The 27,995-nt window shown below is 36.4% G+C and overlaps 1 protein-coding gene across 1 annotated transcript in view; it reads right to left on the reverse strand.

The window, feature by feature from the left end:
- Window positions 1-15,822: 15,822 nt before the first annotated feature.
- The window catches only part of BMT2 (base methyltransferase of 25S rRNA 2 homolog), an 87,437-nt gene continuing 75,264 nt past the window's right edge, over window positions 15,823-27,995 (reverse strand). The window contains exon 5 of the mRNA XM_003982969.6: window positions 15,823-19,051. Within this exon, the coding sequence (XP_003983018.1) occupies window positions 18,422-19,051 (630 nt within the window). The 3' untranslated portion in view covers window positions 15,823-18,421. The remainder of the gene's footprint in view (window positions 19,052-27,995) is intronic.

The raw sequence follows: 27,995 nt of genomic DNA on the forward strand, positions 1-27,995 counted from the left end.
CCAGGGGTAGGACTCTGGGATACTTGTACACTGCCAGGCTTGTGGCGCTGCTTTGATGGAAAATGGCGTATTAGCCAGGGTGCATCTGCAAGGTGCACAGGGGCGGGAGGTGCAGGCCTAGCTAGCTTTGCCATTGGTGGTCCCCTGCAGCGGGGATGGGGGGTGTGGGGGGAGTGGGGGGGTAGGGGGGTGGGGATGAGGCCCTGCAACACCAGGAGGGAGGCAGGCCTGTCGGGGGGATGGATTCACAGAAGCACAGCGTTGGGTGTTTGGGTGGTGCAAGCAAGTTTGGTGAGGGGAACTTGTTCCCTTTGGGATTATGACTGGGGGATTGGAGAGGGAGATGGTGCTTGCCAGTGCCTTTGTTCCCCACCAAGCTGAGCTCTGTCTTCCAGGGCTCAACACCTCTCCCACCCGGTGTCCTCTTGCCCTCCCACTCCGAGCAGAGCTGTTGACTTATAACATTCCAGATGTTAAGTCCCGCTGGCTGTCAGAACTCACAGAGTCTGGCCCCTCCACTTTTGCAAACCAGATTTCGGGGGCTCTGCCTTGCCGGGTGGGCTGCCCCTCCACCACCCCGGCACCCTCCCACCAGTCTGTATATCGCACACCACCTCTCTGCCCTTCCTACCCTCTTCCGTGAGCTTCTTGTCTATACTTGGCTCCAGAGAGTCTGTTCTGCTAGTCTTCCGGCGGTTTTCTGGGTTATTTAGGCAGATGTGGGTGGAATCTAAGGGATCAGCAGGACAAGGTGAGCCCAGCGTCCTCCTACACTGCCATCTTCCCTGGGTAGTCATGTCTTATTTATTTTTGAGAGACATAGAGACCGAGCGCCAGCAGAGGAGGAGTAGAGAGGGAGAGGGAGACACAGAAACCGAAGCAGGCACCAGATTTTGAGCTGTCAGCACAGCGCTCGATGCAGGGCTCGAACTCAAGAACCGTGAGATCATGATCCCAGCCGACGTCAGACACCCAACCGACTGAGCCACCCAGGAGCCCCAAACAGAGTTTTTTTTTTTTTTTTAATTTAATTTTAAAATATTTGAGAGACAGAGAGAACCAGTGGGGGAGGGGCAGATAGAGGATGACAGAGGATTCCAAGCAGGCTCTGTGTTGACAGCAGACAGCCTGATGCAGGGCTCAAGATCGTGACCCGAGCTGAAGTCTAACACTTAAGCAACTGAGCTACCCAGTTGAGCTTCCCTGCATCATCTTGAAGATTTTTAATCTATACCAATACCCAGGCCCAACCCAGATCAGTTAAGTCAGTCTCCTCTGGAGTGAGTGCCAGGTAGATGGTGTGTTTTATTAAAGACTTTCCCTGCCCTCCTCCTTGCCTCTCTCCCCAGTGATTCTAATGTAAAGCAAGGGTTGAGAACCACTGGGTTATTATCTCCATCTGTGTAGTGGTTCTACAGGTGTGGTCCCTAGACCAGATGCATCAGCATCACCTGGGAACTAGTTAGAAATCCAAATTATCAGGCCCCACCCCAGATCTACAGAATCAGAAACTCTAAGGGTAGAGCCCAGATTTTAGGATGTATGTATTACAAAGCCGAATAACCATGGCTTAATCAGTTTATTTCTCTCACATAAAAAGTCTAGAAGTAGGTGTTCTAGAGCAGATATGGTGCTTCTTGGTGTCAAAGATCCTAATTCCTTCTCTCTTGTTCCCCTTCCACTCAGAACATGGTTTTCTTTCTCACAGTGCAAGATGTCTGCTTAATTTCTGGCTGTCGCTTCTGAATTCCAGTAACAGAAAGGAGGAAGTACAAGAGGCAAATGTACTCCCCTCACCCCTACATTAATGACACTTCTCAGAAGTTACATGAAACACTTCAGCTTATATCACACTGTCCAGTATTTAGTATTTATAGAATCTGGGAAAAGTAGTAAGTTTTGGGGTGGCCATATGCCTGTGTAAAAATCAGAGTTCTCTTTTCGAGAAGAAGAAAGAATGATGGATGACAACAAGCCATGTTTGCCAGAGCTTAACTACACTTTTTTCTTACATCCTAAATTCTTAATCAGATAATAAATGTCATTATTATTGTCTGAACCCTTTTGCACTTATTGCATTAGCATTTACACTGTGTTAAGAATGGCAAATATTGCATCATATGGCTGAGCCATGATTTAGTTAACCTTTTCCTTAATTTGGAAAATTTATAATGTTTTTGATTTTTGTTATCAAATTCTATAACTTTGGCTCATTGCACTTGTGGTATATTACATTTCTGACCATCCTTTTGGAATAAATTCCTAGATAGGTTAACTAATATGAACATTTTTAAGGCTCTTAATTCATACCACTGATTTTCTTACCAGAAAGAAACATTTTGTGGTCCCACTGTCAGTTAGTTAACTACATTTTTGTCAGTAGAGAGCTTTGTCTTTAAATTTTTTTCTTGCTAGTATTTCTTCAAAGTTTTGAAAATAATGCATTTTCATTACATAGATTCTTGTAATCTAAAGATGATGATAAAAAGTCTAGCGCCAATTTGATTCCCATTGTTTTGTAGGTAAATTGTTTTCTCTCTTAGCTTTAGGAAACTATCCTAAATCTGGAATTTTGTGTGCTGATGTTTAGGAAAACCCTATATGTTTATTTAGCAATCCTTTTTTTATTGAAGGATTCTAATCATTCTTAAATTCTGGAAAAAGTTCATTAATTTTTCAGTGTTTCCTTTCTTTCATTTTTTGTCTATTCTCTTATATGGAAACTCCTATTTCTAAGATACATTTGAGCTATATCTAATATTCATGTTTCTTTCGTATTTTTTTACATCTTTATTTGTGCTCTTTTCTGGAAGAATTCTTCAGTTTAATTTTACAGCTACTAATTTACTTCTTAAGCGATTTTTAAAAAGTTTTCCTAGGCCTCTGTTTTTTCTTTTTTTCTTTCTTTTAAAAAAATCTTTCAAATAATCTGTTATCCTTTAATGATCTTATTTTATGGCATTTTTCTCCTTTGAGGATATTAAACAGACATGTTTTAACTTGTGTTCTGAACACTCATTTTTCTTAAAAGCTTATTTATTTTGAGAGAGAGAGAGTGGAGAAGGGACAGAGAGAGAGGGAGAAAGAATCCCAAGCAGACTCCACACTGTCAGCACGGAGCCTGACACAGGGCTTGAACCCATGAACTGTGATCATTACCTGCACTGAAATCAAGAGTTGGACATTTAGCCGACTAAGCCGCCCAGGTGCCCCGAATGCTGTTTTTTTTTTTTTTAAAGGTTGGCTCCACGCCCAATGTGAGGCTCAAACTCATGGCCTGAGATCAAGAGTCAGATGCTCACACAGATTGAGCCAGTCGGGTGCCCCACAAATGCTTACTTTATTCCATATCACCAGTTTCCAAGTTCTTCCATTTGTTAGATTCATCATCCTTCATGGTGTTGACTTTCTCCAAGTCTTGCTTGGCCCTAGCAGCTTCTTGCTGTGGTTTCAGAGTCTTCCTGGCTTAGACTTTGAGGCTGAAAAAGTTTTCCTTATTTTCTGTACTTAAAGAGGGCTTATAGTTCTCGGGAGACCTTCTAATGTTCAGGGCAACTCTACTTATATTAATGATTGAAAACATATTTCCTATTATTTCTCTGGACTCAGTGTAGGAAGAGGCTGTTATTACATATGCTGAATAGGCCTTCTTGAATTTTGTTTTATATTTTCTGAGTATTACTTTATAGGAGTAATACTTTATATTACTTTATAGGCCATTAAAAAATTGGCCATCTCACTACATTTTTTAATATTAACCATTTTTTTCTAAAAATAATGATCATTTATTTGCTTTCCATTTGTGATACCTTTTACTTTTGAATCCAGCTTTAAAGTATTGTGTAATAATTTTTGTTTAAGTAAGTGGTGAAAGCAGGTCTTGTTAGCATGTTCCTAACATTAATGGAAACAATTGTAGTATTTTCACTATTAAGCATAATCTTGATGGTTATTTTAAAGGGAATATTTAAAGAACATATTCTTTCATTCTTATTTGACATTGTGTGTTTTATTTCACATATTGGTTTTGAATTCAAATTCTTTTTAAGGGTCTTTTGAGATGTTCATATGGTTTTCCTTCATTGATGCACTATGCTATGTTAACCTCTGATGCACTCATATGTTAACCTCATATTGACTACTACTATTTATCTATCTTTATAATTCTGGAATAAATCCTGATTGACCTTTTCGTGAACTATTAAATTCAATATTAAAGATTTTATTTTGGATATTGATATATTTTTTAGTGAGAAGTGTACATGGTTTTATTTTGTAGTATTATCTTTTTAGGTTTTGGTATAACCTAAATAACCAATAACCAATAACCAGGTTATTTGGTGTGGAAATCATCTTTTCTTTAAGTTTGAAGGAACTAAATCCTGAAGCATGTGGATCTGGAGGTGGTTTGTTTTTTGAAGGATAATTCTTTGATATCATATTCTATGCTCATTGGTCTTTCAAATTTTTATTCTTTCTTGAGTTTCTTTTAGTAACTGATATGTTTTCAAAATAGGGACCCGTGAATCAAAATTTTCTGTTAGTTTAAAAAGTATCCTCTATCAGTTCATATTTTTAACTTATGGATTTAATTTTTAAGAAGCTATTTGATATCTTTTATTTTTCTGTTCCCCATACACTTTTCCAAAATATCTCATCCGAAATGTTCCACTGGTTTATTGTCCTCTCTGCCTCACTACTTGGCTTAGCTGTTTGATATTTTTTATGAGAAGCAGTAGAAGGTAGCGGGTAGGACTGAGAGTTCTGGGGCTAGACTGTCTGAGTTGGATTCTATCTGTAATTCTGTCCCATGTGTAAAATGGAAGTAGTATTCACAGGGCTGCTATGAGGATTAAATGAGTTAATATATGTCAAGTATTTGGAACAATGCCAGACACTTAGTAAGTTCTTGGTTGTTAGCCATTTTCATTTTTATACAGATCAGTATAGCCTCTCAGGGCTTCATTCAGTTTTCCCCTTCTCTAATTTTTCAGATCAGCTGCTTAATTAATACCCAGAGCTCAGCACAGTGCCAGAAACCTTGTTAGGAAACAGAGGGAAGGAAGGCTACAAATACTCAAAATATAATATCCTTTCTTTTATCTTTGTCTCATCTAATTATAAAAACAAAGACAAAACAATAATTTTTGACTCTTATAAGTGAAGAAATGTAGTTCAGCTTTGCCTTTCTCCTACTTATCCAATGGTTACTTTCCCACATATCCTAAGAATGTAATAGTTTTCTTTGAATTTTGTAGTACTTTTTATGAAAATTATTTATTCTGTACTTATGTGGATTTATTCCCTTTCAGTGTTCGCTACCTTTCCTTTCATTCCAGAACCCAAATTATATCTGGCTAAGAACTATTTATATACATGGATTTTGAGATGCCACATACAACCTACTGAATGTTAAGTTGCACAGTTACTGCTTACATACTAATATTCTTTAACGTCCTTGTTCCCAGATGATCCTGATTAACTGCTATATTTGGCAAGCACTTCTCTAGCCAATAGAAAAATGAACTAAACATTTAAGACCAGTGTGGGTAGAGGTGGAGAGGTGGTGGTGTGGTTGACCCAGATCTCTTCTCCCTTCGTTTGAGAGACCAGTGTTCTATTTCTCATCCTATATCTCTTTGCTTTATTTGAATTGTTTTAACAACTAGTCTAATTCCTCCTGAATAGATTTTTTTCTAAAGTTCACTTTAGTCCTCTTTTCCTCTGCACCCTTAGTTAGATCTTGATGTTAATTTTGACTTCTCTGCAGCTGATTCCCAAGCCTATCCTTAAAGCTCTCCTGAAGTCTGGCCACCTTTTAAACTTGCCTGAATGCATTCCTCTCAGACCCAACTCCTCTCCTCACCCGTCCCTCATGTATTCTCTCCTCAATAGCCCTGGCTCCATTTTCCTCTGTTTCCATGTCTCTACCACAATTCATGCTGATTTCTTTTGGAAAGGATAATAGCCTCCAGCTTCCGGTTTCTGCCCTTCAGTGCATCTGGGTATCCAGTTAACCTTCGTAGGCCGTCATTCTACTATTACACAATGCTTAGGCTTAAAATCTTTCACTGATTTTCACTATTTTCACTACAGAGTCAAAATCTGTAGCCTGATAACCAAGATCGTCCAAAAACACTGCCTTAACTATGAAACTCTTAATTCCTAATAATTTCTCTTCAGTGCCCTAAACTCTATGAAAACGGAAATATTCCCTAATTGAAAGCCTTATTTCCCCTTGTGTGTTCCTGTATCATTCCTCTACCTAGAATACTTCTTCCTCAGTTTTACTTGTTCGAATTTTAACTTTTCCTTCCAAGCCCCTTTCAAATACCACTCCCTCTAGGAACCTTCCTTGACTGCCCAAGTGACGATATTTTTTCCTTTAGATTTCTCCTACATTTTATGTTAGGTGACTAAAGATACCTCTCTTTTTTGTATTTTCCTGTCTTTGTTGTTGTTTTGCTTTAAAATGCACAAACTATACTAATTTGCACAATGCAAACAATTTACGCTATACAGAGTAGTATAGTTCAGAAGTTCACTTTCAGTGAGGGCATTGCCAAAGCCACTACTGAGACTGCAAAAAAGCAGTACTACCCTTTGATACACTGTATCCTTCTGAGTCCTGATTTCTCAAGATTCTGGCCATAGATTCTCAAACTGAAATCGCTTAGGAGATTGTTAAAGATGGCAGGTGCCTGGGCATCAGCCGGGACGTACTGAATCACAATCTCATGGAAGTATCTCCTAGGAAGATGCCCTTTGGTCATTCTTTTCTTTTTTTTTTTTTTTTCTTAGTACTTATTCATTTTTGAGAGAGAAAGAGAGAGAGCGAGAGCGATCGCATGAGCAGGGCAGGGGCAAAGAGAGAAGGGCACACAGGATCCAAAGCAGACTTGGAGCTGATAGCAGTGAGCCTGATCCCCAGCTCGAACGCACTCATGACCTGAGCAAAAGTTGCTCGCTCAACCGACTGAGCCATCCAGGCGCCTCTGGTCATTCTCAATCATACTAAATTTTGTGAATCATTGATCTTACCCTTTTTCCATGAGTATCAGTAGGAGTTCTTATACAAATGTATAATTTTGCCTTTTGGTTGTTATGTTACTTCTGCTGTTATTTGACTTGCTTTTGTGTTTTTAGCAATTATCTTGGAGCTCAAAGATGTGCTCAAGACAGGACACAGAGATTCCTGTGGAGTTTTTGGTTTGTTAAAAAAATTTTAAACAGTTGTATGGGATCAATGTACTATGTTTCATGTTGGCTATTTTTCTATTGAAGGACTTTTAGACTTTCCGGTTTTTTGCTTTAGATTTATGCTTCAGTGCAAATGTAAAATTTGCAAACATGATGATATGCTTATGGATTAGAAATTGCTGGATAAAGTACATATTCAGAATGTTTATATTGGTGAATTGTTCACCAAAAGGGCTTTATGAATTTGTAACAAATTTCTACCAGTAGTGAACGAGAATATTCCTATACCCATACCCATATCAATAGTTTATATTATCATTCTTTACTTGTCTTAAGCTGATGGATGAAAAATAGTACTTATTATTTTAATTTGTTCTTTTTACTCATTACTAGTAAGTTGAGCCCCTTGTCATTTTATTTTTTCCCTTATGTTACCTGTTCCTCTGTTTTGTTCATATTATCATTTATCGAATTGTCTATTACCAGCACAATCGACTTGTCCATTGTTTCTCTGCTGATTTGAAATGTCACTTTTGTTCTGTACTGAATACCTATATGTACACTGGAGAGTTTCTGGACTTTATATTCTGCTCTATTAATCTTTTTTGCATCTATGCCATATTATTTATATTATTATTTCTTGTATGTTTTTATATCAATATCTTCTCTATTCTTTTTCTAAAATTTTCTTGCCCGTTTTTCTTATGAAATTTTAATCAGCTTATCAAATCAATACAAAAATCTTATTTGGATTTTGGTTACATTTTCTAAATCTTGATGTCTCCTCAAATCACAGACTTATCTCTGATATTTAGTCTTCCCATCAGGAATCTGGCAGTGTCTGTAGCTAGTTAGTCTTATGTTCTTTGGTAAAGTTTTAGTCTTTTCTTTGTATAGGTCTCAATATATATATTTTAAATATTTAGTTTATTTCTAAGTATTTTTCCTAGTTTTTTGTGTTGTTGCTTATTTTTGCAACCATGAATGGGATATTTTTTCCATGGTAGTAGCTAATTGGTTTTTTGATCATGTATAGGAAAGCTAACCTGCCAAACTTTCTAGTAGTTTTGTCATTTCTCTTACACATTTTAGTCAATGATATGTATAGACGATGGGTTTTATCTCTTCCTCCCCAGTATTAGACCTCACTTATTTATCTCATTTTACTACGTTACATCTGTACATCAAATAGTCATATTGCAACTATGCATCATTGTTATTCTTTTGCCTTTAATGAAAGGCTTCTAGTGTTTTTTCATTATGAAGTTTTCTATAGGTTTCTGGTAGATTCTTTTGTCATGTTAAGAAGGCTTTCTTTCAACTATTAATCTAAGAGTTTATTTATGAATGGGTGTTGGATTTAATAAACGCTTTTCTTGAGGCACCTGGGTGGCTCAGTCGGTTGAGCACCTGACTTCGGCTCAGGTCATGATCTCATGGTTCATGGGTTCAAGCCCCGTGTCTGGCTCTGTGCTGACAGCTCAGGGTCTGGAGCCTGTTTTGGATTCTGTGTCTTGTGCTCTCTCTCTCTGCCCCTTCCCTGCTCATGCTCTGTCTCTCTCTCTCAAAAATAAATAAACATTAAAAAGATAATAATAGAAAAATAAAAGAAATGCTTTTCTTAGCATCCAGATAATCATTGGTTTTTTCCTTTAATTGGTGAATAGAATGACTTACATTATTACTTGCCTGAATTCATCCTTGGAAGAAAAATAACTCTTTTTGGTATTACTGTATTGTGTCAATATATGATTTTTAGTTGTTCTTTCCCTCAGTATTTTATTTACTAGTTTTGCATTAATAGTTATAGCTGAAATTGCCTGTGAGGTTGGCAGAATACTGGCCTTCCAAAGATTTCCTGATTCATGAATCCTGTGACTAGACAACCTCACTTGGTAAAAGGAGTTTGCACATGTGCTTTAAGTTAAAGACCTTCTGCTAGGGTGATAATCCTGGATTATTCTCATTGGCCCATTCTGATCACGAGTCCTTAAAAAGGGGAAAACCTTTTCCAGCTGCAGTTGGAGAGACAGAGGAGGGAGGCTCACTCTCGAAGGAGATTCAGAGCTATGCTATGAGCAAGACTTGAGTTGGTTCTAAAGATGAAAGAAGGGAGCTATGAGTCAAGGAATTCAGGTAGTCTTTTGCTGGAAAAGGCAAGGAAATGGAATTTTCCTTCAAGCCTCCAGAGGGAATACAACACCTTGACGTGAGCCCGGTGAGATCCATGTTAGACTTCTGGCCTACAAAACTGTAAGATAATGTTTAATTTTTTAAAACCAGTAAATTTGTGACAATTTGTTATAGCACCAATAGAAAATTAGTGTAACTTGTGATTTTGTGTGCTTTCCAAGTTTGAATCAATTCTAGCTCGAAGTTCCCTTTTTCCCTTTCATTTTTTTTTTCAATGCTCTGGAATAAATTGTAGGAAGAAAACCTTCTCCCAGAAGTTGATAAAACTCACCTGTAATACTCTGGTTCTCATGCCTTCTTAAAGGAGAAATTATTTGACTCCCTTTTCAATCTCTTTGTGACATCCCTTTTTTTACCATTACAATTTTCGTGTATCTGTTTTGTTTTTCTTACTAGATGGAAGCCTCTTGAAGGCATGATCTGATTTAGCTGGGGATCAGAACTCAACACATAAAAGAATACCTACAACAGTGTAATGCAAACACTTAACATAAGCATATTTTATTCAATTTTGTGCCCAGTTTTTGTGGAACTAGCTTCAAAAACATATACTGCTTCAGACATCCACATTGATTAGGCAACTCAGGTTATACATAATAGTTGCTTAATAAATGATGCTTATTATCATGACTATTGAAAGGACTTTATTTAGAATAATGGTATTTTTTTAAAAATGTGTCTTTTCTGTTGCTATTGTTATAGTTTTCTAGACTATTACTGTCAAGTCTCCAATCTGTTCTTTTGTTCAAGGCCTCTGTAATGTCAAACTTTAGTGGATGGATTCAGACAAGTATTCCCACGGAAGAGCTTATATTCATAACTTGGAATGTGATAGAAGCAATAGGAGGTGTGCTTTTGTGGAGCTAGAGAAGTCAGAATTTGAGAAACTGTACTATGTTTCAAGGGTTTTCTTCCCACTTGATGAAACAATCCTAATCTCTTCCTACGCTTAAGTAAAATGGGTTATATTCCTGTTGGAGAAGGTCATCAAAAAAATATGACTGCCAGTTGACCCATGAACAGGGTCTGGATGATCAGAGACTCTTCCCACCCTCCCCTGTCCTTGGAATGTGGGTTCTGCTTGCCTTTCCCGCTCCCAGAGGCTGCTGCAAGGACATAGCCTTGACATAAGGATGTGGTATTGAGAACACCTGAATGATACACATGACTGAACCCAGTTAAGGCCTTTTATAAGCTTTGAACATGTAATGAGCCAGTGCAGGGATCCATTTGTCTTTCTGCTGCCCACGACAAACCTTATATAGAAGCTCTCTTTGCTTATTAAAACTGCCACCTACCAGGCTGGAGTGGCCTCTTTCTCTGGTCTCTCCCTGCCCTTCACATCCAGGGCCTGTTTCAGATTACATCCAGGAAGCTCTCAAGAGGGTTGTGAACCAATAACTGCTTCATATTAACTGTTGTCCTTCATGGAAACTCTTTCATGATTAATAAGATAGCTGAATCAAACATACTGAAGCAGTGGTTACCCATTTGTATTCATCTTTTAGAGAGACAAGACAATCTTGTGTTGAGATTTCTTTTGTAGTTTCCAATGAAATCTTGCAGGGTAGGTTGTAATGGTTTGGGTACCTTTTATGTCCTTTCCTGGGAATTCGTTCGGGAGAAAATCAAAGATGAGAAAATTGAACATTATTTAACTTAGTATGAGCTGAAGGAGTAGATAGCACGGATTTTCAGTTGGTGGTGATGGTGGAGATGAAATGGTCAGTGTGCATGGAAAGCACAGTATAGTCAGGACGAAGAAAATAGAAACAGGGTTATTGATGGCTGTTTGCTAAAAAAAATAATAGAAACTACGTGTTGTATTATCCTATGTGACAAGATTGTGTTGTTTTACGGATACTTTAGAAATCTATGAGTAACACTGCAAATGAATTTTGTAGATTAAGAAACAGGTCCATGGGGCGCCTGGGTGGCGCAGTCAGTTAAGCGTCAGACTTCAGCTCAGGTCACGATCTTGCGGTCCGTGAGTTCGAGCCCCTCGTCGGGCTCTGGGCTGCTGGCTCAGAGCCTGGAGCCTGTTTCCGATTCTGTGTCTCCCTCTCTCTCTGCCCCTCGTCTGTTCATGCTCTGTCTCTCTCTCTGTCCCAAAAATAAATAAACGTTGAAAAAAAAATTAAAAAAAAAAAAAAAAAGAAACAGGTCCTGGGAAGAATTTGCCCAAAATCTCATAGTAGTTACTGGTAGGAACCTATCTGGAAAGTAGTTGGAATAATGTTTCCCTTACATGAATTAAGAAACTGCTGGAGTGCTACATTTCTTGGGGAACCAAAGAGGTCAATAAGTTCAGTGTTCCTTAGATGTAGTAGCTAATGATTGTCTACAAACTTAAATTCTTTCATTGGCAATGAGAGGGAGGTAGGGATTGGATAGCACTGTCAGGGGCATGGTAAGAAAGTAGTATCTGAGGTTAAGATAGAACAAATTTAAATGGATAGGAGTAAGTAGAGGGGAGAAAAATTATATGGCTCCAAATCACTACATATCGATGTAAGTAATATTTTATATAAGCCAATTCAGACTTCTCTAAAGTATAAATTGACCTACATCCTGATTTTGAGAATACATTAATAAAATAACTGAAACAAATCACCCCATAAGCTTCATGAACTAACCATCAGCCATGGTCCCCTGTCCTCTCTGTTGCATTTTATAAGGTAAGATGAATTCGTTTACAAGTATTTATTGATCACCTGCTTTGTTGCAAGGCACTTTGCTAGGCTGAAGATATAGAATAGATGAGGGACTTGCCCATATATACAGACAAGGAAAAAGATAACCTTCAGATAGTTATGCAGAGGCTTTACAGTGATGTGAAGAGACTACTTGATTATGTGGACTGGGAAGGACACCTTGAGGAGGTGACGTGTAAGCCAAGATCTTAATAACAAAAATGAACTAGTCCTACAAATCCAATATAAAAGGAAGAAATTCCAGGTAGAGGGACTAGCTGGTGCAAGGATGGGTACAGGATTGTTCTCCAAACCCCAACCCCACTTCCCCTGGGGCTTTATCATAGAAGGTTAAGGAGAGCAATGTTGGAAGCTGACTTGGAGTGGCAGGAAGGGGCAACATTATTGCCATTTGGCACTTGCATGATGAGGGATATCCATATTTGAGTAAATTGCGTCTAGATTGGTTATGAACATTGTGCCAAAAGGTCATGTGAACAGGTTTCATTGATAGGTACCACCAGATGCTGCCATGCAGTATGCTATTGTGCAATTTTTTGTTGCCTCCTATTAAAGCTAATGCACTTACCTTTTTTTTTTTTTTTTTTTTTAAGTTACACTGTCAGCCCTGAAGAGCACAATAGGCATCTATTCCTTACAGTACCTAGTCCAGTGTAATAGTGCAGTAATTAGGTCTCAACTAATGAATCTGTATTTGAGTGAATGGTAAAAAAAAACTTGGCTTTTAATCACTGCTACAAACTGTATCGCTAACTTGAACTAGCTATTTCACAAATAATCCTCATAGTTAGTAAAAGGGACCATAAGGTCCAGTTGATCAGTGAAAATTCGTTACTCAAAAACAACTCTATTTCCTAAGTAATACCGTATACAATCTAAAATGAGCTTTTACAAGATCTGAGCTCGCTCTCTTCTAAATTTCACGTTCTTTGGGAAGTGAAATTATAGAAGTTATTATCATCCACCTATATTTATTCATAATACTATCTCTACACGAGTGATGTTAAAATGTTCCTTTTTTACACTTGAGAACTTTTAGGGAGAAAAACATTTGTTCATTTCATTAAAAAATATCTTTTGACTTTTTGAAGTATAAAATTGATGTTAGCAGTTTTTGTGTGTCCAGTCACTAGCGAAGAGATGATTTATCACCTCCTAACTCCCATTCCATAGCTGCTCATTCCAGCTGGAACCATTCTCCAGGCCACCAGGGTCCCCTGTCTTGGGAATACTTGTGGTTAGACAAGCTCCAAAAGATCACCTTTCCTGTCGAAATGTTTTGTTCTTACTCTGAAATTCCCAGGTCCTTATTGTTTCCACAGTAATCTCTCTGGAATGTTAATCTGTGCTAATGCTTCAGTGAGTTTAGAAAACATAAGGGTCCCTTTTTATAGCCAAGCCATACAGAGCCCCTCTTTTGTCTCAGGTCTGTTTGCTTAAGCATCTTTTTTCTTGCAGGAAGGCTCCAGGAATTTGGTCTGCCTACCTCTCCTCTTCCCAGAAATCATCCATCTACCTTATTTCCAGGGAATGGTTCATCCATCCTTGCCTTTGACAAACACATTAATTCTTGGATTCCTAATGAAAAGGCCTATGGCAGTTGGGAGACTGGTCCTTTTTGCTGACTTTATTTTTTACATTTAACCTGTCTCTGTAGACTCTGTCATCCAGTCATGTGTTACAGGAGTTTGAAGAACTAAATACTGGCCTTGGCCACGTTTGTATCCTTCTTCCTGGGTACAACAGGCGTAGCTAAAGTGTAGCATTAGCTGTAGAAAGGATTCGTAGATGTAGGTGTAGGAAACAAATATAAAGGACTTAGATGTGGATTCTACAATAGCTTTATAAAAAATGTGTCCACAAATCATTTTAGTCTTCTAGGTACCTGATTTCTCCACACCAGCTGAGAGAACTATAGAATATTAGGCACTACTAAAGGATTTACTTGTTTGTGACTGCCTTCAGTAGTTAAGACCTATACACAATTAAAGTATGCAAGTATATTCGCCTGGCTTTTTTCCCTAAAGAGCTGCATATAGGCCTGGGTTTAGGAAATACTATTGGCATTGTCTTTTGAGCAAGGCTCAGTACCATTTTTTATGGTTTACATGGGCATTCTAATCTAGTAATAGTAACAAGTTTGTTTTATAGCCTTCTATTTATAACAAATTCAAGAAACAAATCTGCAGCCAGTATCTATGACCGAATTCTTTGGATTTTACTTTAGGAAACACACAAATATGTATGATCTTGGTTCTACCAAAGGATCCAATCTTAGAAATAGTTAAAATCTATGACAAAATAGTTGTCAATGTTTCTGATTACTATAAACATCAGTGACATTAATAACCAGTGTTTTATATTGCAAAAAGCAGAATAGCTTTGTATTCACTGAACAAGTGTTACGGAAATACAAAGTAAGTCGAACACTGCTGATGTTGACCAAAAGTTACCACTCAGCAGTGCCAGATGTAAATAGATTTCTAGTTGAAAAAAATGCATACAAAACTACTGAACTCATTGTTAAATTTAGGATGATAAAACATTCGAATCAAAGTTTAGGATAAAGTCTTCTCAATTATGTAGTTATGAATTCCTCCAATAAGAAAAATAGGACTTAGAAAACCCATTATTTCCTTCCTTCTATAATAGAGTTCCTTAATGAAATTGTTAGCTATTGTAGCTTTTTTATGGAGTATTGTGTAACATAGGCCACCACTAATAATCTTGGGGAACTTTTCATTGGTAGTGGATTGTGGATATGAAATTTTTATTGTGAACCATCATGGAGGTTACTGAAGTTAAATATCAAATTTTCATAATATGAACATTCTTTGTAAAAACATTGTGTTTTGGACTAGTAATTAAGAAAATTTTGTCTCCACCTTTGCTATCATCTAACAATTTGTAACACCTAAAAGGAACCAAATGTTAGTGTGTGGGCCCTTGAAGAGGAATACCATTGTAGCACTGTGCTCAGAAAAATGTGGGGAAATGAAGTAAAAGCTTGATTCACAACCCCCCCCTTTTTTTTTTACCTTTTACCATCATAGAATTGGTTTGTAGCTTGCACTTTTCTAGAGAGATGAACAATATAGCCCTCTTATCTGCATTGTGTTTGTAATTTGTTATACAGTTGTGTTTAAAACTTTCTTGTATTTTGTTCCATTTTTGGTAAACAAATTAAGGGACTTGAGCAGGGTCAAAGATCTATCAGTAGGCAATCATTCCTAGATGGAGGTATTAACCCCATGTAGAATGCTTTTCTTCTCCAGTAGATCATAAATTCCACAGAAACGGGACTGTGACCACCCCAATCCTGATGTTTCCTCAGCATACTGTGTAGATTTCAAACATTTGTTCCATAAAGAACTGTTTGATCTCATGAGAAAGCCATTTGCTGCACTAAAATAACTAATACACTTCTTTCTCATATAATCATTAATTTTCAAGGAAAGTAGACAAAATGAACTAGAATTTATGCTTGTTAATACTTGTTTGTCATGTATTGTCATGCTGCTTATCAATCTGGTAGTCAATTGACTTTCTGGATCTTGGTGAATGAATTTATGGAATTAAGAAATTTGGGTAGATGAATGCAGCTGGAAAATTGCAGATGTGATTCAGATTCTAAACTGCATCCCAATTCCAAAATCATTTAGTAAGATGGGTCAAAGACCACAAAATTTTCCGGTTACAAGCAGTACACAATGAATATTAGAAAATTTAAAATTTTTAATAAATGTGCTTTGTTCACAAAAAGTGAAAAAATACAACAAACACAAACATACATTTTTCAGGTATGCCACCTCCCACTGTTTGGCAACTATGATATAAACCACTTTTGATCTAGTCATGATCCTGAAGAATCTAACCAAATGATGATTTATTTTTGAAACTCCAAATTCTTTTGGAGACTCCTGTTGTGAGACAGGAGACCCCTTAAAACTTGTATCCAAATGAAATCATTCTTGGGAGTACCAATACAGTATTAGAAGGCTCTGTTAACGTCTCCTCTCATTACATACACAATCTGGCAGCAAGCCGCAGGACTGCTTATATTTTAACACTTAAACGTTAATTGGCTTTGGTGGAAAATGTATTAGTTTAAATTCTGTACCAACCTAATTTGAAGCTGAATTTACAGTAACAAATGATATTTATAAATCCAAACAAATTTATACTAAGTGGGAGTAGGTTTTATAAACAGACTTTTCTTTAAAGTACTACTTAAAATACATCATGCACACTTTGGAGCATAAGCAGAATCAACATCTGTAAACAATCAGAGGAATTTATAGCACCAACATTTTAGCTGTAACACAAAGGCTGACTCCAAGGTCATACTTACACCAGCCTCTCAAAACCAATGTTGTCATTTACTTTCAAAGCACTTTAATGAGATAGTTTTCTTTGTCCTTAAGATAGTATTTAGCCAAACCAAAGGAAATGGGCAGTATGGTAAAAGAGGTACTACCAAAACACAGTTTTGTGTTACCTTAACACTGTTTTTTTTTTTCCTTCTTTTGTGGGAGCTACAAGATGTGACTCATAGTGCTTAATTGGAAAGAAAAGTCAATCCTAATTATTGACTCTTAAGCTATTGAAAGTAAATGAAACATTTCATGTTATTTCTCGCATATTTGAGTAATCGATATTACATTTAGTCAACTGACCTTTGTAGGTTAATTACAATCCTGTAACTTTCATTAATTTAGAATGTGAAATTTAATTTGAAATATTGGGCATATATATGCAATCATTTATATCTTAAAGGGTAAATTTTGTATTTCTAAATAAAGTTTGACATTCAAAGTTAACTACGGCAACTCACAATAAGCACAAAACGTCAGTTTTACCAAAGAAGTGCAGTTTATGAAATTTAGGATCAACTATTGAAAATGCAAGTTTCCTTTAAAAATACACACACACACACACACACACACACATACACACACACAACATTAACCATGAATTCTGAAACTGTGATATTTCAGTGCAAAAACCTCAGTATGAGGTAATTTTAATGTATCAACCACTTGAAAAAAAATCCACACAGTGGCACTCTTAAAAATGATAGTTTACATGACAATTGCTGGCTGACAAGACAATGTGGACTAAATGTTCTCAGCTATTTAAACTAATCTTGTCTTGTTTGGACGTAATTTTCTCCTTAATCACTTGCTTCTGATTCAGAAACACAGAAAGTCACTTATTGTGGAAAGGGAAAATTCCCACAGCCAACTAATGGTTTATGTATTCAAAGAAAATTTTCTGCTAGAATTCTGATAGAAATTAGAATACCGAAAGGTCAAAACCATGTTATGAGCTCACTAGCAGAGGGTTAATGTAGAATTTTTCTATGTAATTCCAGACTAGTAGTGCAGCACACCTCCTTAATGGAAAGGTGAGGACCCTAACATGGCTGGTCTAGACAGAACATAAACTCTGACAAGTGCAAACCCTTTCACCAAGGTGTTTCAGGTCAGGATTGAGTATTGTCCCTTGCTTAAATAGAAAATTCTGGAAATGAAACCTAAATTTAAAAAAGAGTGAATTCTCACAGTTAGATACACTTAACACCAAGGCCTAAATCAATATGAAAGATAGGAACATTCTACTTTGGCAATGGTGTTTATTGTCTTGTACTAATGGATTTAGAATACTTGGGGGATTAGAAATACTTGGGGGACTAGAAAGATTAGAAATCTTTCCCCAAGTGTCTGCTGCCAAATGAGCAAAAGAGAGAGAGAAAAAAAAGATGAATTCTAAAAAGTTGAAGAAATGCTGGTCATCAGACAAAACTGAACAGAAAATGGCTTTCTGTAACAGATAACAATTTAGCTAGAAAAGAGAGTAAGTGCATCACAAAACAACTAAACCAATCTATCTGTGTCACATTTAACTTGTGAGTCATCAAAGTGCAAGCTACAGCTTTCTACATATCTTTTCTCATTGCAATGGTTTAAAGTCAACACTGAAAAGATTAAAAAAGGGAAAATACATAGCAAGTTACGCTTCATTTTTCACAATAGCACTAAAGAAAAAAAGGTACCTTTCTATGATATCTTAGTGCTAAATGCTAAAGTAACAGTGGTTTCTGCTATGACAGGAGTCACTCTGCATGAAACTTTAAGCTTTCTATATAAGAATAAATTTTAAAATCCAGAAGTAGAAAAAAATAGCAAACTCTGTAAACCTTTGCATTTTTTCTATGCAAACCAGGTTTTAAGTACTGAGTTCGTGTTAGTATTTCTGATTAGTGTAAGCAATTAGTTTAGGAGTCTGGACTGAAAGGGCCTTTTACTTTGATATTAACTTAAAAGTAATATGGGATCTTCTAGCTCATAGAAAGGAATAGAGCTGGCTTGACTTTCTCCAGAATCTGAGTCATATGGAGCATCAGGGAGCTCTGTGAAACCATATGCTAGTTGTTCATCTTCTATATCTGATCGAACGTAGCAGGAAGGGTTAGAATATTCCTCCTCTTCTATACTGTTGAAATCTTGAGGAATATATAACATTCCTGGGTAGTTCCTACTAACCAAGTCACTTGTGGTCTTTAGGGAGATTTTTCTAAATGCCATCAAATGCATATGTGAAAACTTTGAATACTTGAAACGTTTAAAGCCCAGGGACTCTATAGCAATCTTCCAGCTTTTCATCATCATAGCATGACGGTTCTGATGGGAGGAATCAGGTGTGATGATAAGCAATAACCCATTTAACACTAACAGTTCATGGGCTTTCTTGCAGCAAATCCATCGTTGGTAAGGTGATGGAAAATAAGAAAGAAGGAGAGAGAAAACAACCACATGGAAAAGTTCTCCAGGAAGAGAATCAATAGGGTTTTTCAGCTGCTTTAAAAAGGCATCTATAGCATCCTGTGCAAGCTGGAGTGGCTGCTGAAGCTGCAAGTTCAGGAAGTCACATTTATATACACTCTGCAGAAAGGGAAAAAAGGACTCATTAAGAATTTGAAAATTACTTCCATCCTATTACACAGATTTTACAACGAACTATTTCACAGCATTTCTACATAATCCAACCTTTACTTTTGAACCTTTCCCTTCTAAATTATTCCACTTGTACAGACACTGAACCTAAACTTTTACTCACAATAATCTTGAAGTGTAATCAAGCCTGGAGAACTTGTATTCATCATTAAAAAACTAAATATTTCTGTTGAACAATTTGAAATTTAATTTGCGTAAGAGTTTACAGGAATGATTTATCTAAACTTATATTTACATTCACTTCAACATTTACAGTTATCAAAAACAGGTCAATGTAAAAAACTTTAAACAAGAAATACCATGAAATAAAGATGAATCAAGGACATCAAAGAGGATAATAAAAGAAAGGGGCATTATAAGTTGGTAAAAGAAGAACACCAAAACTTTTGAAATAATGAAAAATGTCATTGAAACCATTAGCTATCTTAAAAGTAATTTTAATTATTACATTTATTCTATCAAAAAGTTAATACCTGGTTTAAAACAACACATTAAAATTAACTTCAATGACCATGGGAAACACCACAACTAAGGGAATAAACAGCACTGCATAATTTGCTGAATACTACAACTCCATGAAAATGACCCAGAATAAAAATTTAAAATTAGATAAAAATTAGTTGCCCTTTTCATAGAATAGTTTAGTGCCTTATTCTTGCTAGTAGCTGGACAAGCCGGTCATGTATGTGCACTACAGATTAGGCAAAGTGAGATGTAAAGTTCTATTACACAGAAAAAGATGTATGTTTTTCTTCGATTTGCTATTTACTGAAGAGTTAACTGATGCACAAGCATATTTAAAAGGTACTCATTGATAAGTTTTTGACATTTAAACATTCATGAAACCATTCCACAATTAAGTTAATGAATAGACCTAACACCTCCTGAAAGCTTCCTCATGAGCCTTTATAATCCCTGCCTTGTACCCTTCCTGTTCTTCTTCACCACTAGGCAATCATTCATGTGATTTCTATCACTATAGTTTGTATTTCATAGAATTTTATATAAATGGAATAAGACACAATAATGTATTGTTGATTTGTCTCGCTTCTTTCACCTAGTACGATTTTCTTGAGATTCATCCACTGTTTTACATGTATTGACAGTTCCTTTTTAATTGCTGTAAGGTATGCTACTGCATTAAGAATATATCACAGTTTGTTCACATACTGTTTATGTACATCTGGGCTATTTCTAACTTTTGGCTATTCTAACTTAAGCTGCTACCAATATTCCTGTTTGACTTTCAATGGACATGCTCTCATTTCTCTGGAGTAAGTATCCAGGAAAGGCGTGGCTGGATCATATACTAGTAGGTGTATGTTTAACTTTTAAAGAAACTCCAAAACTGTTTTCAAAAGTAGTTAAACAGTTTTTCATTCCCACCAGGAGTGTATGGGAATTCCAGTTCCTCCAAATACTCACCAACACCTGGGATAGCTAGCCTTTTACACTTTAAAATCATTGTAACAGAGGTGTGTAGTGGTATACTGTGGTTTTAACTTGCATTTTCTTAATAGGTAGTGATATTTATCTTCTTTACATGTACTTATTTGCCATCTGGATATCTTCTTTGGTCAAGTGTTTATTTAAATCTTTTGCTCACTTAATAATTGGGTTGCTTTACATTTAAAAAAAACAAACAAACCTGTTTTATTAGTTCTGAGAGTTCTTTATTCTGGACACGAGTTCTTAATCAGATGTAGGACTTGAAAATACTCTCAGGGAAATTCCTAGCAGTGGTATTGTTGGTTCACAGGGTAGATCTATTTTTAATTTTTTGATGAACCTCCACACTGTTTTCCACAGTGACTGCACCAGTCTGCATTCCCACCAACAGTGCAAGAGGGTTCCCGTTTCTCCACATCCTCTCCAGCATCTACAGTCTCCTGACTTGTTCATTTTAGCCACTCTGACTGGCGTGAGGTGATATCTGAGGGTGGTTTTGATTTGTATTTCCCTGATGAGGAGCGATGTTGAGCATCTTCTCATGTGCCTGTTGGCCATTTGGATGTCTTCTTTAAAGAAGTGTCTCTTCGTGTCTTCTGCCCATTTCTTCGCTGGACTATTTGTTTTTCAGGTGTGGAGTTTGGTGAGCTCTTTATAGATTTTGGATACTAGCCCTCTGTCCGATATGTCATTTGCGAATATCTTTTCCCATTCCATTGGTTGCCTTTTAGTTTTGTTGATTGTTGTATGGAAACCAATTTGACTATAAATTTCATATTTAAAAAAATACTCTCAGATTGTGGCTGTCTTTTATTCTTTTAACAATGTCTTTGAAGAGGAAACATTTTACATTGTGATGAAGACCAATTTATAATTTATTCCTTAATAATGGACTATTTTTGGTGTCATATCTAAGAAATTTTTCCTGACCCAACATTAGGAAGTTTTTTTTTTCAATGTTTTCTTCTGAAACTTCTATAGCTGTATGTTTCACATTGAAGTACATAATCTGAGTTTATTTTTGTATATGGTGTGAGGTATGGACTAAAATTTTTTCTTTTGTATATGGATATTCAGTTCTTCCAACCATTTGTTGAAAAGGCTATCTTTTCCATCTGGGTTGAAAATTAGTAGTCCATAAATTTGGTCTTATTTGTGGGCCCTCTCTTATACTTCATTGATACTCTCGACACCAATACTGCAGTGTTTTGATTACTGTACCTTTAAAATTTTGAAGTCAGGTAGTGTTACTCTCAAACACTGTCCTTTTAAAAAGTTGTTTTAGCTATTCTAGGTTCTTTGAATTTCCTCACAAATTTTAGAGTAAGTTTTTCAACTTTTACAAAAAAGCCTGCTAGGATTTTGATCAAGATTGCCCTGAATCTATGAATAGGTATTGAGAAAACTGACATATTTACAATATTGAGTTCTTCCATAAATAAACATGGTATATTTCTCTACTTAGGTCTTCTTTAATTTCTCTCAATAATGAACAGTTTTTGGGGTGCTTGGGTGCCTCAGTCAGTTAAGCATCCCACTTTGGCTCAGGTCATGATCTCATAGTTCATGAGTTCGAGCCCCAGGGCTGGCTCTGTGCTGACAACTTGGAGCTTGGAGCCTGCTTCAGATTCTGTGTGTCTCTCTCTCTGCCCCTCCCCCAATTGTTTTCTCTCTTTCAAAATTAAACATTACAAACATTAAAATAACTTATAGTTTGCAATATATAGGTTTTCTCCCATCTTTTATCAGCTTTATGTGAAATATTTTATATAAATATGTTAAGTATTTCATATTTTTGATGCTATTGTAGATGGTATTATGTTTAATTTCTAATTGATTGTGGCTAGTGTGTGTAGGTGAGTTTGCGTGTGTATACACACAGTTGACTCTTGTATATTGATCTTTTATCTTGCAACTCTGCTAAACTCATTTATTCTATTGGCTTCTCTCTAGATTCCATAGAATAATATATGTTCAATGTCATGCATGAATAAATACAGTTTTAGTTCTTTCCAATCTTGATGCCTATTACTGCTTTTTTTTTTTTTTTTCTGTCTCTATTGCACTGGGTAGAATTTACAGAGAATGCTATATAGAAGTGGCGAAGGTACATATTCTTTCCTTGTTCTAGTGGGGAAAGCATTTTTGTTTTATTATTAAGTATGATGTTAGCTGTAGGTTTTTCAGACAGCCTTTACCAGGGTGACGGAATTCAGTTGAATTCCTTCTGAGAGTTTTCATAAAGAAAGAATGTTTGGATTTTTATCAAATGTTTTTCCTATGTCTATTGAGATCTTTATTAGTGTGCTAAGGTGAAAAAATAGTTTTTTGAAGTTAAACCAATCTTGCAAACAAAACTTGGTCATGATACATTACCTGCTTTGAAATATAGTTGCATTCAACATGCTATAACTTTGTATAGAACACTTTGCATGTATGTTCATAAAGAAAGTCTCTGGCCTTTTAGAAGACGTTGGGTAATATACCATCCATTTCAATTTTATGAAAGAGTTTGTGTAGAATTGGTATTTCTTCCTTACTGTTAGTTGATTTTACCAGTGAAGTGATGTAGGCCTGAAATTTTCTTTTTTGGACAAGTTTTTAACTGTCTATTTAAATTTCTTTAATGCATTTAGGGCCGTTCAGGTTATTTATTTCTCCATGAATAAACTTTGGTAGTATGTCTTGCAGGGAATTTTTCCATTTCATTTAAGTTGCGGAATTTATTGGCATAAAATTGTTAACAATATCTCCTTTTCATCCTCTTAATATTGGTTAAATCAGTAATGATATAACTTCTTTTTCTTAGTATGGCTAGTGGTTTATCTATTTTGTGGTTTATCACTTCTCAAAGTGAAACATACTTCTGTGTGGTTTTAGTGGTTTATCACTTCTCAAAGAGCTAGCTTTTCCTTTTATCAATTTTCCAAGGTGTTTATCTCCAAGTTTTCTATCTCCTTGATTTCTGCTCTGATAACTTGGTTTTCTTTTTCATACTTGGAATTTAGTGTGCCTTTTTTGTCTGTTTCTGGTTGGAAATTTGTTGTCATTGCTTTGAAACCTTTGCTATTTTCTAATAAAGGTGTATAGGGCTATAATTTTCCCCTACGTAGTGCTTCAGTGATTTAGTGACATCATACACATTCTGATCTCTTAAGTTTTTATTTCTCTTCATTCCAAAATATACTCTAATTTCCCTGATGGGTTCTTCTTTGATGCTGTAATTTTTATATCAATTATTGAGACAGGGGTATTAATACCTCACTATAATTTTATAAATGTCTGTTTCTCCTTGCTATTTTATCAGTTTTTGGTTTATGTATTTAAGCTGTTTTTAAACAGCTTTTAAATTATTCTGAAATAACCTCTTTATTGCTGGTAATCTTTGCTCTGTCATTTGCTTTGTCTGATTATAATGTAGCCACATGAACTTTCTTTTTGTTTAGCCTCTCGATCTATTTGTATGTTTATAAGTGCATTTTTTAGAGTTTTATTTATTTTGAGATAGAGCTCAGGGGGAAAGGCAGAGAGAGAGAGAGAGAGAGAGAGAGAGAGAAAGAAAGAAAGGGAGAGAATCCCAAACAGGCTCTGTACTGCCAGAGCAGAGCCCAATGCAGGGCTTGAACTCACAAACCATGAGATGATGACCTAAGTGGAAATCAAAAGCTGGAGGCTTAAGCAAATGAACCACCCACGCACCCCTGAAGTGCATTTCTTACAGACAGAATATATTTGGCCATTGTTTTTGTTTGTTGTTTCATTTTCTTACTCAATTTGACAGTCTCTGCCTTCTATTAGAGTGTTTTTTTTTTAATCCATTCAGCCAATCTTTTTACTAGAGAAGTTGGTACATTTACATTTGAAGTAATTATTGATAGGTGTGTGCTTATTTCCATTTTGATAATTATTTTCTGGTTTTCTGTAGTTCTACTCTGTTGGTTTCTTCTCTTGCTCTCTTCCTTTGTGGTTTGGTGACTTTCTTAGTGGTATGCTTATTTTCCTTTCTCTTTCTCTTTCGTATATTTAGCATAATTTTTTGTTTTGTGGTTACTATGAGATTACATATAGCAACTCAGATCTCTAAGTCTATTTTAAGTTGACAACTTAAGGTTGATCCCATTGTGAAGCTTAACATGATTACTCATCCCCATGTTTTACATTTTCATACCACATTTTGTATCTTTAAATCTTGTGTGCCCTTTAACTATTATAATCACACTTATTTATTTATTTATTTTTACCATTTTTGTCTTTTAATCTTCATACTTTATAAGTGACTAAACTATTATGTTTACTATATGTTAACCTTTCCAGTGAGCTTTATTCTTTCATATTTTTAAAATACTAATTAGTGCTCTTTATTTTCAGCTTAAAGAAGTTCTTTTAACATAACTTCAAGGGCCAGGTAAGTGGTGATGAACTCCTTTAGCTTTGTTGGTCTGGAAAACTCCCTTTCTCCTTTTTTTTTTTTTTTTTTTTTTACCATTCACACCTAGACATTTACTGTTGATTTTAAATATGCAGTACATACCCAAATGTCCTCAATTATCCCCAAAATGATTTATTTTTTTCATAAGTGGCTCTTTAATCCCCATCACCTATTTTGCCTATCTATCCACCTCCTCTCTGACAACTGTCAGTTCTCTATGGTTAAGAGTCTGTTTCTAGGTTTGTTGCTTTCTCTCTCTTTCTCTCTTTTTTTCCTCCTTTGCTCATTTGTTTCTTATTCCACATAAGAGTGAGATCATATGGTACTTGTCTTTCTCTGACTGGTTTATTTTGCATTAGCACTGTCTTTCTCTGACTAGCTCCATGCACACTGTTGCAAGTGGCAAGATTTCATTTTTTATGGCTAATATTCTATTGTATGTATGTGTGTGTGTGTATGTATACACACAAACATACACACACCACTTTGACCATTCACCTATTGATGGGCACTTGGGCTGCTTCCACAATTTATTCTGACAGGTGTGAGGTGATAGCTCATTGTAGTTTTGATTTGCATTTGCCTTGTAAGTGATGTTGAGCATCTTTTGATGTGTCTGTTGGTCATCTGTATGTCTTCTTGGAGAAGTGTTTGTTCATACCTTTTGCACATTTTTTGACTGGGTTATTTTTTGGGTGTTGAGTTGTATAAGTTTTATATTTTGAGTACTAACCATTAATGGAATTTGTCTGTTGCAAAATATCTTCTCCCATTCAGTAGGTTGTCTTTTAGTTTTGTTGATTGTTTCCTTCACTGTGCAGAAGCTTTATATTTTGATGTAGTCCTAATGGTTTACCTTTGCTTTTGTTTCTCTTGCCTTAGGAGACCAATCTAGAAAAATGTTATTATGGCTGATGTCATAAGAGAAATTACTACTTATAGTCTTTTCTAGGACTTAATTATGGTTTCAGGTATCACATTTTGGTTTTTAATCCATTTCGAGTTTATTTTTGTGTATAATGAGAAAGTTGTCTAGTTTTATTCTTTTGCATGTAATTTTCCAATTTTCCAAATGTTATTTGCTGAAGAGACTTTTTTTTCCCATTGGATATTCATTCCATCTTTGTCAAAGAATAATTGACATAATTGTGGGTTTATTTCTAGTTTTTCTATTGTATTCTGTTGATCTGAGTGTCTATGTTTATATGCCAGTACATCACTGTTTGGATTACTACAGCTTTCGACTATAACCTGAAGCTGGAATTGTGATACTTCCAGTTTTATTTTTATTTTTCAAGACTGCTTTAGCTATTCAGGTCTTTTGTGGTTCTGTACAATTTTAGGGGTCTTTGTTCTAGTTCCATGAAAAAATGCTGTTGGTATTTTGACAGGGATTACGTTAAATGTGTAGATTGCTCTTGGTAGTATAGATGTTTAAACAATATTTGCTCTCCCAACGTATGTGTCGTCTCCAATTTTTTTCATCAGTGTTGTAATAGTTTCTCCACTTCTGAATGGTAACTTTGCCAGGTAAAGTCCTTGGGTGGCAATATTTTTTCTTTCAGTCCCGTGAATATAAAATGCTACACCCATCTGGCCTGCAAAGTTCCTGCTGGAAAATCTGCTTATAGACTTGACTTAAGGGAGTTCATTTGTATGTAGTAAGTTGTTTTTCTCTTGTTGCTTTTAATATTATCTCCTTTTTCATTCTTTTTCTTTATGCTGCTCTGAATGTGTGAGTTCCACTGCCTTGTCTTCAAGTTGATTGATGCTTCTGCTACTTCTAGTCTCATGTTGAATGCCTCTGGTGTATTTTTTAATTCAGTATTTATATTCTAAAGCTCTGTGACTTCTACTTGGCACCTTCTAATATTTTCCGTCTCTTTGTTGAAGTTCTCACTGTGTTAATTCATTCTTCTCCCCAGTTTGGTGAGCATCTTCATGACCATTACTTTACCTGACAATGAATCCAAATTACTTATCTCCATTTCATTAATTTTTTCCTCCTGTACTTGTAACTTGTTTTTTTCCATTTGGAATGTATTCCTCTCTTTCTTCATTTTACTTGACTCTGTTGGTTTCTATATAGCAGATGACACGATAGCCTCTTGAAGCCAGTCTTGAAGGGGTGGTCTTGTTAGGAGATGAAACTTGTTATTCAACCCTGCCTCAGATCTTGGTTGTCTTTCAAACCTTTATGCTTGTCCAAGCAGCCTATTACATTTTTAATAGCTCCCAGTAGTTGAGGATGTGTTAAGACCTGTCAGTGTCTTGGTGGGGGATGATCTCAGCACCTAGATTCAGGCTGACTAGAAGCCAGACCTTCAGGCATCAGGTTTAAAAAATATGCAAATATATACAGTCCTGTGGGACCACAAATGTAAGCCCCCTCTGGCCTTGAGAACCAGGCAATCTGGAGGCATCCCCTGGGTGGCAAAGAGATCAGGGCTCCAGATTAGTGTGTAAGGTCTTTTCTGGGTGACAGTAGTGAGGTGGAGCAAGGCAGAGGGGGAATACAAGATGGCATCCTCAGCCTATGTTTCTTGAGAGCAGGTCTGTTTGACATTAAATGTGTGCCAAACCTGAAACAGGTCTCCAGGCTAAAGCCCCAGAAGAAGCAAAGAGGTCTCCTTCACAGAAATATTGGGGAACGTGCTTCAGTCTGCTGTCTGTGCAGTGCTCTCGGGGTGGGAGCCTGCTAACCTGCCAAGAACAATCTCTCCAACTGCCAGGGTCTCATGGGACCCAAGAATGCAAGTCCTCTACCCCCATCCCAGAGCCAGGTGATCAAGGGGTGTTCCCCAGGAGGCAGCTGCAAAAACTGGCACAATAGATGTGTGTATAGCTCCCCTCCAGGAGACCATGGCACTTAGCACAGCAGAGACTGAGCTCAAAGACAGTGCCCACCCTCAGAAATCTCTGGAAAGGATTATAGTCAGCCACATCTTGTGTTGAATTAGAAGTCTGCCACTCAGGCTGCAGTCGTGGTGATTA

Source organism: Felis catus, chromosome A2, assembly GCF_018350175.1.
Source record: "Felis catus isolate Fca126 chromosome A2, F.catus_Fca126_mat1.0, whole genome shotgun sequence".
NCBI lineage: Eukaryota > Metazoa > Chordata > Mammalia > Carnivora > Felidae > Felis > Felis catus.